General features: G+C 47.2%; 1 protein-coding gene across 1 annotated transcript; it reads right to left on the bottom strand.

Annotated features, from left to right (window-relative positions):
- On the bottom strand, positions 1 to 11,115 carry POMGNT1 (protein O-linked mannose N-acetylglucosaminyltransferase 1 (beta 1,2-)). The gene is made up of 22 exons (XM_006898980.1): positions 11,074 to 11,115; positions 10,481 to 10,651; positions 9,808 to 9,922; positions 9,566 to 9,684; positions 7,418 to 7,483; positions 7,228 to 7,341; positions 6,112 to 6,229; positions 5,832 to 5,930; positions 5,503 to 5,630; positions 5,090 to 5,160; positions 4,790 to 4,865; positions 4,546 to 4,629; positions 4,416 to 4,457; positions 4,147 to 4,205; positions 3,790 to 3,862; positions 3,579 to 3,707; positions 3,369 to 3,494; positions 2,242 to 2,306; positions 2,047 to 2,091; positions 748 to 883; positions 179 to 288; positions 1 to 95 (listed from the first exon to the last, which is right to left on the bottom strand). Exons 2-22 carry the CDS (start codon positions 10,598 to 10,600, stop codon positions 8 to 10), a joined length of 1,983 nt encoding a protein of 660 aa, XP_006899042.1. The 5' UTR covers positions 10,601 to 10,651; positions 11,074 to 11,115; the 3' UTR covers positions 1 to 7.
- Positions 11,116 to 12,801: the final 1,686 nt, after the last annotated feature.

The following is a 12,801-nucleotide window of genomic DNA, read 5'->3' as shown; positions in this document are numbered from 1 at the left end:
GGAGGTCTCATGTTTGCTCTGCAGCTCCTGGGGCCCCCTCTTCCTTTGGGGGTGGCTCCAGGAATATGGGGGTGACTGATGGTGGTTTCTTCACTCTGTGAATATGAGAATATATTAGAGATTATCATCTACATCCTCACACCGTTCCCATTAAGTAGGGCAGGAATACATCACTCACGAGTAGGGGGAGGCTGGGACTCCCACCACAAGGAAGTGGTTCTTCTTCCGAAATAACCTCCACAGTCCCTGGTGGTTGCCCCGCACATCTAGGTCCCAGATATGGAGGCACTAGGGATGGGAAAAGAAGGTACAGGTGAGAGAACTGCAAGGAAGAGGCATTGAAGACACTATGGCCTAGCCCCTACCCCTCCTTAGCAACCTCCTCAATTTCCAAGACAGCATCTTCTTCTGGAATAGAAATTTGCAAGAATGAGTTGTTGGGAGTAGGGTAGGGAGGAAAGCTTCTGAGGTTATGAAGAGAAACAGACTGAGGAAGATTACAGAATAGTCTCTCTCAGTATTTACAGGCAAGGAATTCTAGTGTCGTCCATAGGGAGTTGTGCTGCTAACCCAGAGCTAACATCTCCCTTGTGGCTTGAATCCACCAGCAGTTCCCGTGTGATTTACAGCTTCCTAAAACTTACTGGAGGGTCAGCTATGAGACCAACTCAACAGCAATCGGTTGAGTTTTGATTATTTAGGGTCAGAAAGTGTAGCCGAGCTTCTTAGTAGTCTGTGTTAGGGCACCTTGGCAAGCTGGGTCCAGGTGGTGAAGTCATCATCCTTCTCCATTTGGATAAAGGCCACATAGGTGTGGCCTTCTGTATCTGGCAAGAAAGAGTCTTCACAAGGGTTTTTGCTGTGATCCAGGATCTCAGCCTCACTGCAGGGGACAGGGATGGGGAAATGTCAGGTCAGAATAAGGCATGGTCATGAAGAATAGGGCCCCATGCTTCATTTAATGCTTTATTGCTGCCACCTTGAGATTCAAGGGAGACTGAATTTTCATTCTGCACTAGACTCCACAAATTATGGATTCAAGAACCTCAGTATCTCATACCTCCTCATTCCCTACCACATACCCATTGCCATGGCCATAGTTAGCCTCTTTAAAGTGCTAAAAAGCAAGAATATTAGTTCAAAGACTAAAGTGTGTCTGACATGGTATTTTCAATTGTTTCATATACAAGTGAAAATCAGACAATGAATAACGAAGATCTAAGAAGAAATGAATTGTGGTGTTGACGAATGGTACTGATTACGTTGCTGTTGTTATGTGCTGTTGAGATGCCTGCGACTCATAGCAACTCTGTGTAAAGCAGCTCTGAAGCCTGCCCTGTCCTGAGCCAGTCTCTCTGACTCTGACACACCTACCTCTATTGCCCCAGTTACTGTAGCAATCCATCTCACTGGGGTCTTTATCTCCTGCATTGTCCCTCCATCATTCCGACCATGATGTCCTTCCCCAAGGATTGGTCCCTCCTGGCCACATGCCCAAAGTATGTGGGATGGAGCTTTAAAATCCTAGCCTCCAAGGAGAAACTTGGTTTCATGCTCTCCAAGACAGACCTATTTGTTTTCTTGGTATTTCATGGTATGTTCAAGACTCTTCTCCAGCAACACAACTCAAAGGCATCAATTCTTCTGTCTTCCTTAGTCACTGCCCAGCTCTCTGATGCACAGTGTAAGTAATTGCAAAGACCATACTAATATTCTATACTCAGTAATGCATGTGCAAAAAAACCCAAAGAAATCTGTGTTAGAAGTGCAACCAAGTGCTCCTTAAAGGCAAGGATAGTGAGACTTCATCCCACATATTTTGAGCATGTTGCCAGAAGGGGTCAGTTCCTATAAAATGTAATCATACTTTTAAATGTGAAGGTCAGAGGAGAGAAAGATCCTCAAGGAAATGGACTGATACTGTGACTAGAACAATGAGTCTGAGAACAGGAAATTGTGAAGATGGCGCAGGATTGAGTAAGGTATGCAAGGTTCCTATGAGTCAGGGTGAATTTTTATGAGATCTAACAATAAAAAATAACATACCTGAGTAGTCTGTGAATTTCCACTTCATAAGCTTCCTTCTTCAAGCTGCAGGGGAAGTGGGTCAGAGGAGGAAACAGGCCCTCAGTATAATCTCATGAGCAGTACTGGGAAAGGACCGTGGAGGAACTGGAACAAGCCCCAGATTCATCAGGGCTTATGACTATTCTTCCCCCCAACTCTGTTCCCAGACTCTACCTGTCCACATTCCTAAGCTGGACACCTGGAACTGTGTTGAACTTGTGCTTCTTGAAATAGGCTTCCTAGAGTGGATTTAAGGATGAAGTTAGGATCCTGCACCGTCCAGTCTATACCCACCCATTCACTTACCTGTCTACAAGGCCCACGGATGGCTCTTAGACCCATAAAGACCTCCTAATTCTTCCATCTTTCCCATCCTCTTTGCAACATCCTTAGCAGCTCTCACTGGCCTTGATTTGGACTCCACTACTGACAGAGAGCTCATGCCCACAAAGGCAGCTCAATGACTTTTGAGCTAGTCCTGTCCCTAACTGTTCTTCATGGGCCTGGTGCTTTAGCTACAAACTCTCATTACTGTCAAGTCTGAACCAACTCATGGCTGACTCTCCATGCACTCAAAGAGATTTCCCATCTTTCTCCTGTGGAGTTGCTAATGGATTTGAACCACCAGAGGCTCAGTCTTTCAGTTAACAGTGCAACTCCCTAACTCTCTATAGATCACAGCACCTAGAAACCAGTGAAAGTTCATGCTGGGAGTGGCGAGCAAATGTGTAGACTAGGTTGTGAGAGAAGAAACTGTGATGTCGGCAGTGAGACGGCATCAGGCGAAAGTCTTTCTGGAAGATGAACTGGTGTTGTGTATTAGCTGACCTCTGAGGGCTTTTGTGGCTTCTAGGAGATTCCTTTGGATAGGGTCTCTTTTGCTTTACTAGAGGGCTGGTCCTCTAGACAGCCAAGTTGGGTATGAGGGTATAGGAGTCTACCTTAGGCTGAGGCTTAGGACCGAGCTCCCAGAAGGACTCTCACTCTCAAATAGTGAAAAGGGTAAAGTTTACAAGGATAGAGAAATACGTGGCATCAGAAAGGCTCTCCCCATACCCAGAGTTTAGTGCTCAAAGTAGTAATTTAAAAAAAAAAAGTGAATAATCCACTGCACATATGGTTTGTTATTGTTCTTTTCCCACTTATTTACTCTCACAACCTTATGAGATGGGTATTATTTTTATCTTAATTTTACAGGTTACATGGCTAGTAAATAGCAGAACCGAGATTGTGCCGAATCAATGCTCTTGACCACTATACGCTACTGCATTCCTCTCTCCAACTCCCTGCTTCTCACTCACATGGAAGTAGCCATTCATATTGAGGCCAACAATGCCAAAGTGGTAAGATCGGGAAACATCAGGGATGATGCACTCTCGGCCCCGGCGCTGTTCAGGCATCCGCATCCACATGTCCCAGTCCCAGAGCTGAAGGGAATGGATGATCATGAAGGTTGAAGGTTTAGGTCTGGTAGGGTAACCCAACCCATTCACCCTCCCCTGACAGAGTACCTTTTCTGGTGTGGGCCACTTAGGTTCAAGTTCCTCTTTATACAAGGATTTCCTGAGTACCCAGCCCAATCCAGGCATGGTCTCCACTCGGTACAACAGTGCTGGGTCTTCAGCCGTGTGTTCATATCCCTGGGGACAGAAGGTCATGGTGGGAAGCAGTAGGGTGAAGAATCTACAAGTGTCTCAACTGACCACTGGCCATCCAGCCTACCTGGTCATTCCAGGCTGAGATGCAATACAGGCTGTTATCCTCCTCCAGCAGGTGGATGGATTGGCTTAAGAAGCTGACAAAGGCAAGGTTAACCAAGTCACACAGTGATGGTGGAAGAGTTAGAGTTGGGACTGAGCAGCCATTCCTCCTTTTCTTCAGATTCTACTGTCTCCGTCACCTTCTTCTGCTCTCTGCTGTAGCCCTAACACCTGCCATCCTACCTCTGCCCAGGTTTTCTCCCCACTTTGGAGCTTGTTTCCTCCAGAAACTCTCCAGAACACATCACTACTTTCTTCCCTGGAGACCCAAACAAGCCAGGAAGTCCCATGCAACTTACAGGAGCTACAGCTCCCTCACCTGAAGAAATCTACAGCAATGTCCAAGTCCTCTTCCAGAACCACAGCAAATTTGGCTTCCTGATGGGGAGAGGACAGTATCATCCTAAGCGCCCTCTTGCAGGCCTTGATCTCCCCTACCTTATCCCACTTCTTAGGAAGCAATGCCCTCATTTTCCAGATCAGGAAGGTGAAGCCCAGAGAGGGGGAAAATCTTGCTATACAGCAGGACCAGACCTTGTACCCATATCTGCCCTCCCCAGGCTCAGGAGTTCTGTCCTTATTACTCACTGGAAACAGGTTGAAAGTGGCAGTGAGGCTGGCCTTGTAGTGCTGGAGAGGGTGCAGAAATACAGCATAACAGCTTTAGAGTGAAGGACAGGGCCAGGTTTCTGCCCTTTCCATCCTTGCCTAGCAGTACCTGAGATACACGGGCATTCTTGATGCTGATGGGAGTATGCTGGATGCCCCTCAGACCAAACAGTGCCACGACATCCATTGGTTCCTGGGAGAAGGAACAGTTATCCCCTAAGGGCAACTTCCCTCTGCCCACCCCTGTGGACCCCGACACACAAGCCCTTCGCATCTCAGAGCCAGATTTCAGAGATAATTGTTGTTTGGTACCCACAGCCCTGTAAGTATGAACAGCCCAAGCCACAGCTCACCTCATAGTAACCATCGATGAAAACTGTTATCATCTGGGGAGATACTCCCTGGGCGGAGAGTAGAGAGCGCAGCATCCTAAGGGATCACAGAAATGGGTTAGCATATCTTTGTCCTCCCTACTCAGAGCTCAGCTGAGCTAAGAGATGGGCCTAGACTCCCACATGAACCCACACAGGTGAATGGACTGAGCACATGGTGCTTTTTCACCCATCAAGAGTTTCTCCTATAGACACATGAGCCTGGCGTTTCCCCTGCAAATCAATTTCTGTTGAGAGGGAAAGCCCACTCCCCAGGATTACCTGTATAGGTAATTGGGTCGGTTCCCTGCAATGACAGCCACAGGTACATTGAGGACTTTGTTGTCTGGGAGCTAAGGAGAAACAGCTTTTAGTTCTTTGCCTCATTTTTTCCCCAAACTGGCAATCTCAACTAGGGAACAGTTCTCTAAGGGGAAGAGTTAAGAAGACGTAGGTATCTGTTCCTAAATTCTACGATAGCCAGTGAAGGGGGAGAAGGTCTTTCCTGTCCTGGTCTCACCACACACTTGACTCACCACTAAATTCTGGATTTGTGTTCACACACCAAACCCTTCCTCAATCTCCCACCCTCATTCAGGGTCCCTCAGGCTAGGGTGGGGGAACCCCAAACTGTATCTTCCCTTAGCCCCCTACCAGCTGGGAAGAAGTCCCAGCCATGCTAAGGCCCTGCTTACCGGATCAGGACTGAATTCGATGGGCGTGGGGTCTTTGCAGCTGCACACACTCCCATAACCCTCAACTTTGCTGCAGAAGCGACGCCGTCGACGGTTCAACTCTGTGTCTGCCCAGTGGCATTCTGCCTCTGAGAGAGGAATGTGGAAAATAGGACTGGGCACAAAGCCAATGTGGTTTGGAAAGTCCTAGGGCACACAGCCAGGGAGATAAAACCCCATGAGGAGCATACGACTGACTAAATTCTCCAGGTAAGTCAGGGCAGGTTTGTGCCTACATGTTGATCACCAGATGAGGCACTTCCCAGAGCTTATTTGCCACTTAACCTCACCTTCAGCTGAGCTGAGTGGTACATCGGTCTTCAGTAGGACTGGGTCTCCCCAGGATGAAAGGGCAGGTGATTTAGAATGTTTCTCCCCAAGAACAGGACCTGGGCCAAGTACAAATGAGGGGCAATGGAGGCTTCAGACTCATTCTGGGGTCTCTGCCCATCTCCCTGCCCATGTTCATCCCTCTCACCCTAACTTGCCCACCACCCCATCACATCTCCTGAAGTGCTGTTGCTCCCGGGTTCTTGATGCTACAGAGTGGATGGCCTATGGTGTCAGCACCTCCTTTTCGTCCCACGAAGGCCCAGGTGTCTCTCCAGCCCAGGGCAGGGCCAGCCTGACTGCCCAGACTCCTTAGCAGAGCCTTGGCTGTGTCCTTGAGGTGAAAGGAGCCTTCATCCTGGGGTCCAGAGAAGAGAGTCAACATGGACGGCTTTGGGTTTTGTGCCCCCTGGTTTTGGTTCCAGGAAACGTAGCCCCATAGAGCATCAAATACATATCAAACACGTAAAACCTTTACATTAAACTAGCTTATTAAATTATCTCAACAAATCTCTGCGGTTTGTTATAGTTTCACAGATGAAAACAAAGGCTGATTCAGGGAACCATCTAAAGTTCTTCAGTTAATAAATCCTTACTTTGATCCCACATGATCTATATACTCTGTTCTATGATCTGCTACTTCTCTGACCTCTTTCTCTACCACTCTTCTGCTTCTCTGCTCTAGCTCCAATAATTTTTGTATGTTGTTCCTCTAGCATACAAAATACCTACTGACCACACGTGTCATGTACTTAGCATTCTTTCCACTACCTTTCAAACTCCTTCCATATTTCTATTAGACATGCTATGTCCTTAGAAGGTGTGTATTTTCTAAGAGTGCATCTTCCTTGTCTTATTGTTTTCTTCTTCATGTAAGTTACCACTGGCTGACATCCCACTGTCTCGCTTTGTTAGCTGGAACGTAAGCTCCATGAGAGTAAGGACTGTCTTGTTTACCATCGCATCCTTAGCAACCAAAAAAGCGCCTGGCATATAGTAAGTGCTCAACAACTATTTGCAGAATTAATAAAAGGTAGAAGGTTTAGATTAGAACCTGACTCTCAATCAGCTTCCTCTAGCAGCTCTCCCTTGTGTGCCACATTAAAACCAAAGTCAATGCCGTCAAGTCAATTTCCACACATGGTGAACCTAGGTCTCTGAGGCTGTAAATTCTCACAGAAGGAAACTATTTTCTGCCTCCAGAGTGACTTACAACATCAAACTGCTAACTTTTCAGTTAGCAACCCAACCAGCATGTTACACGCTGTGCCACCAGGTTTATATGAGGGACATAAAAATCAATGCTTTGAGAGCCGGAGTGGAAAGCAAATGAATGGTGCCAGGGCAGTCACTGACCTTGACTGTACAGATGAGGACTCGACCGGGAGCCACCATGTTGAGGAACAGCACCATGGCTTCATCCTCGTGAGGAGAGTATGTATCAAAAACACGCTTTGCCATCACATGGCCCTGGCAGGGAATATACCTCTTATAAACTGGTGTCACCAGCAAGAAGAGCAAGAGTTCCCAATGATTATAATCTCACCGTTGCCTGGTTAAGCACGATTACATGGATGCCTCGGCCCTGCTCCCGGGCTTCGTCTTCCAGAACCTAGAAGTGATAGAGGTGGAGTCCAACTCTTCACTCTGGCATTCATGGTCTCTGTCATACTTAGGCACTTAAAAGCTCCAGCTACTTGAAATCTTCTTCCATCCTACAGTTCTCTCCCCACCCAGCTTGAAAGCCATTCCTCAAGGAAGCTTCAGCAGCAACTCCACAGAAAAGAAACCACTGTTCCACAATCTTTCCTGACAAACTTTTATGAGTCTTAGAGGCCTAGGCTGCTTCTGCCTCATCCTGGAGTTACTATATTCTTCAGTCAGACTAAGCCCCTAGAGAAAGGACCAAATTTAATTACCTCTATATCCCCAGAGCATAGCATATGGCCTAGTCCAAAGGCAGCAGTGATTATATCAGCCAAGAAGCGGTTATGAAATAAAGCAGTAAATTAACTACCTACAAAGTTCCCTTTAAAGTGCTCAAGAGCAAGGATGTTACTTTAAAGATTAAGGTGTCCCTGCCTCAAGCCATGGTACTTCAATTGTTCCAGGTTATTAGGTGCTGTTGGGTTGAGTATGACTCATAGTGACTCTATGAACCCCATCCTAACCTGTGCCATCTTCACACTTCTTGACATACTAGAGCCCATTGCGACAATCAACATGTTAGTTCACCTAGTTGAGGGCCTTCCTCTTCCTCATCGACCCTCCACACTTCCAAGTATTATGTCCGTCTCCAAGGAACAGTCTTTCCTAGCAACATGCCCAAAGTATGTGAGACAAAGCTTTATCATTCTAGCCTCCAAAGCACTCCACATGCACCCTCTCTAAGACATATTTGTTCTTTTGGCAGTCCAAGAGATATTCTGTGCTCTTCTCCAAAACACAACTCAAAGACATCAATTCTTCTGTCAACCTTACGCCACACTCCGCTTCATAGATCAGCTTCTTGGATAACTTACTCAGCATACAGACTGAATAGGTACGGAGAGAAAATACAACCCTGATGTGTTCCCTTCTCAATTTTAAACCGTGCAGTATTTCCCTGCTCGGTTTGCGCAATAGCCTCCTGGTCCAGGTATAGGTTTTGCACGAGCACAATTAAGTGCTCTGAGACTCTCTTCTTCATGTCAGCCACAACTTCTTATGATCCATACAGTCAAATGCTTCTGCATAGTCAATAGAGCACAAATAGACATTCTTCAGGCATTCTCAACTTTCAGCCAGGATCCATCTGACATCAGCAATGATGGCTATCCCCGGTGCCACTGCCTCTTCTAAATCCCGCTTGAACTTCTGGCAGTTCCCTATCTATGTACTGTTCCAGCCCAACTGCCCCACTGGCATGTGAAAGTTGGACAAAGAATAAGGAAGACTGAAGAAGAACTGGCACCTCTGACTTGTGGTGCTGGTGAAGAATACTAAACTTCCAAAGAACAACTAAATCTGTTTTAGAAGAAGTGCAGACACTGTTCCTCATACGCATACCTATTCTCAATACTTTGGGCATGTTATCAGGAGAGGCCAGTCTCTGGAAAGAACATGATGCTTGGAAAAGTACACAGTCTGAGAAAGAGAAGACCCTCAATGAGATGGACTGGCACAGTGACATGATCAATGGATTTAAATACAGAAGAGATTGTGAGGATGGTACAGAACTGGGCCTGTTTTGTTCTGTTGTACATAAGGGTGCTATGAGTCAGAGCCAAATGGACACCTAACAATACTAATTACCTCTTCTGAGATACCACTACATATAAGACATTTCACATAGTTCCACTTAATACTGGAAAGTAGTTGAGCTCTGGTGGCCTGGTGGCAAGAAGCTACATTGCAATCCCAGAGATTCATGGTTCAAACCCACCAGATGCTCTGCTGGAGAAGGAGGGACAATCTCCTCCTGTACCAGTCAGATCCGATTTGACGGTATACACACAAAAAATAATAAAATTTAAAAATACCAGTAAGTAGAAATCATTAGTCTTTGTCTACAAATAAAGAGCTAAGGCTTCCTATGTCATGTTGCTAGATGAGGGCAGAGTTGCAACTCCCACTCAGGCAGTGGATGCCAAAGCCAGGATACCACAGTTTAAACAGAGTGAAGCTACAGACAACTAACCCCTGGTTCACTCACCGTGGTACCATCTACTGCCACGTATACTTTGCTACGGCTCGAATACACTTCCACATCCAGGACCCTCTGGGGGCCATTGCCTCTGCGTCGTGGTGGCTCCAAGTGACCCAGGGCATCATCTGTGGAGGTACAACAGGTCATAGAGAGAATCCCTTTAGTAGAATCATCTCTTTCGGATGTCACCCCAGGTTGAAATCCCAGGGGACTCTTTATTCCAGCCCCCATCCGCAGCCTGACCCTACCATAGTCTTGCTCTGGCTCCGCGTCTTCATTGGCTTCACTGATGGCCCGGCGAGTGTCTAAGATCAATTTGATGTTGACAATAACAGTCACCAGCAGGAACAGCACCGCACCTGTCTGAGACGAGGGGTGGGACGACTAAAGAGGGCCACCTCCTCCAGAAAATAGGATCTTTCTGAAAGGAGAGCCTTGGCTACATAGAGGACACAGGAAAAAAGTTCTCTTCTGTCTACCAGCTCTACTTCCCAGACTCAGGCCCAGGCTCCTGGTAACCTCACCTAATCATTCCCCCTCCATCAGAACCCTCACTACTCAGAGCTCCTACATTCTCCTACTAGAAGCCTTAATCCCCTCAGCCTCTTCCATAACTAGTTCCAAAAGGTGGCACCAATCTCAGGGAACGAAAGTGAGGAAGGGAATACCTGACTGCCTGACAGGTGTGTGCCCTGGGTAAAAGCTTCCTGATCAGACTTCGAGTTTCTATCAGAAGCCGAGGAAGCTAGACTTAGGTTCTGAGTTCAAAGCTGATTCTGAGCCCAAATCACTACCTGGGTGGACCCTCCACTCACAGAGGTTTACCCTTTCCAGGCTGGGGTCAGCCAACGTGAGTCCCAGTGACCATAGCCTAGGCTGGGGGAAAGCTGGAAGGGAGCAGATCTTGGGACATCCCTATACCTGACAGAACCTCCGCAGGGCCCGCTGGTTGGTCAGTTTATACTTCCAGGTAAGATACCAGCTCCGCTTCTTCCGAGCCCCAAAGGGCTTGATGAGGGGACTGGACTTCCAGTCGTCCATGCCTGATTGGGAGGATCACCGCTGTCCTGGCCAGCCCATGCCTTCAGGAATCTAAGGGGGTCAGAGTGTCACCTGCAGTAAGATGCTCCTCCCAAAGAGCCTTCTGATCAGAGGTGGTAAGGGCTCTTCCCACCAGGCATTCATGCTGTGTGAGCTGGGGAGAATGGCTCAACTTCTCTGGGCCTGACAGGAAAACCTTAAGAGGGGTCAGAGCTCCCAGAAATTCCTCTGAGGCTATGAAAGCAACATCTGAGTCAGGACTGTCCCAGATTCTAGGGATGGAGTCTCGGCATCGAAAAATGCCTAAGCCCCGAGCCTTCCCAGTCCTGGGGTGGGCAAAAGGGCAGCTACAACCCCAGGTCTGCATCCACTCCGCCCTTGCACCCTCCGACAAGGCCCGGCGCCTCCACCCGGGATTGGCGAACTGCTTGGGCTGCATCGCCGCTCCCCGAACCCCACCGGGAGGCACTCACGGCTCAGGGGGCCCGGGCCCCGCCGGAGCCCCACTCCGGCCCGCACTGCTCCGGCCAGCGCGCCGCGGCCTCCGCCTCCTCCATGCCGCTTGCGGCTCCGCCCCGGCCCGCCCCTCCGCTTCCGCCGCCGCCACCGCCGCGGGGTGAAAGGGCGGCGGGCGGTGCTTACGGCGCCGGAGGCTGCTGTGGACTAGCCTAACTGGCAGCTGGCCAGTGGGTCTTAGCTCTCTGACCTGGCTTGGGAGGTCACTCCTGGAGGAAAGCATCTAGTTTCAGGTCAAGTGAGAGTCCAGCCCCTCCAGTCAGACCACACAGGGCCTCGTGAGGGACAGAGGAGCCTCAGATCCAGCTCTGCATCTTAATGAAGACTGCTCTCTCTCTAGCCTCGGGTGTGCATAACCTAGATTAAAGACGTAGATCACACCTTGATTTAGGCAAGTCACTTCACCTGTCGTCTAGGTTCTTTGCTCTGTGAAATGGGGACACTGTAATGCCAATCACTGTTTCAAGCACTTAGGTTAACTAACAAAATCCTACATTCTTTGGGCATGTTAGGAGAGGCCAGTCATTGGGAAAAAGACATCATCCTTGGGAAACTCAGCAAAAGAGAGGAAGACCCTTAACAACTGACTGGCTCAAGTATATCAGAGATGATGAAGATGGCACAGGATAGGACAAAGTTTAGATCCATTATTCATAGGGTTGCTATGAATTGTAGTTGACAGCACCTAACAACAGCCTTATTATCCCAACCTCACAGGTAAAGATAATTAAAGCCAATGACACAAAGTTGAAAGAGCTGAGACTCAAATTCAGGCAGCTTGGTTCCCTATTCAGCTGTTAACTACCGCATTAGACTGGCAATAATGCAGAGTTGTGAAGATTATATGAGATAATACATATAAAGCACACTTTATATCTCAACACTGAGAAAAGAGATTGAAAGTTCATTTTACTTGAACTCATAATCAGTATTTTTGGTAACAGCAGTCAGGAAATCAAAAGACATGTTGGATTGTGAAAATCTTCTGTCAAAGACCCCTTTGTTGTGCTAAAGAGCAATAATGTCAATTTAAAGACTAAGGTGTACCTGATCCAACTTGTGATCTTTTCAATTACTTGCTATGTATCTGAAAGTTGGACAATGAATAAGGATGACAGAAGAATAATCAATGCCTTTGAGTTGTGGTGTTGGAGAAAGAGTGTTGAATATCCCATAGACTGCCAAAAGAATAAAGAAAGTGCAACCAGCTACTCCTAGGAGGCAAGGATGGTGATGCTTTATCTTATATGTTGGACATGTTGTTAGAAGGAACCAGTCATTGGAAAAAGACAATTATTCTGGGAAGAGTAGAAGGAGAGAAAGAGAGAAAGGCAGAAAGAAATCTAGCCTAAACAAGGTGGATTAACATGATAACTGTAAGAAGTGGCTCAAACATATCAGAAATTTTAAGGATGACATAGAATAGGACAAGCAAGGTTCAAACCTGCTGTTCATAGTGTCATTATGAGTCATAATTGACTCAGTGGCACAAAACAACAGCACTAAAATCAACCCTACTGCTGTCGAATTGACTCTAGCTCATAGAGAAACTCTAGAATAACTGTGTTAGGCTTAAGCTTCAGTTAATGGCAGATTCACATTTGGACAGGGTGGTGATGCTAGTTAAAACACAGATTGCTAGGCCTCATCCTTGGGGATTTAACTAATGTTAATTACTTAACCAC

This window comes from Elephantulus edwardii, unplaced genomic scaffold, assembly GCF_000299155.1.
Source record: "Elephantulus edwardii isolate Elephantulus edwardi_28Jun2011 unplaced genomic scaffold, EleEdw1.0 scaffold00243, whole genome shotgun sequence".
In the NCBI taxonomy this organism is placed as follows: Eukaryota; Metazoa; Chordata; class Mammalia; order Macroscelidea; family Macroscelididae; genus Elephantulus; species Elephantulus edwardii.
Note: the sequence above shows the minus strand (reverse complement) of the source record. Positions and strands in the feature narration are given on the sequence as shown.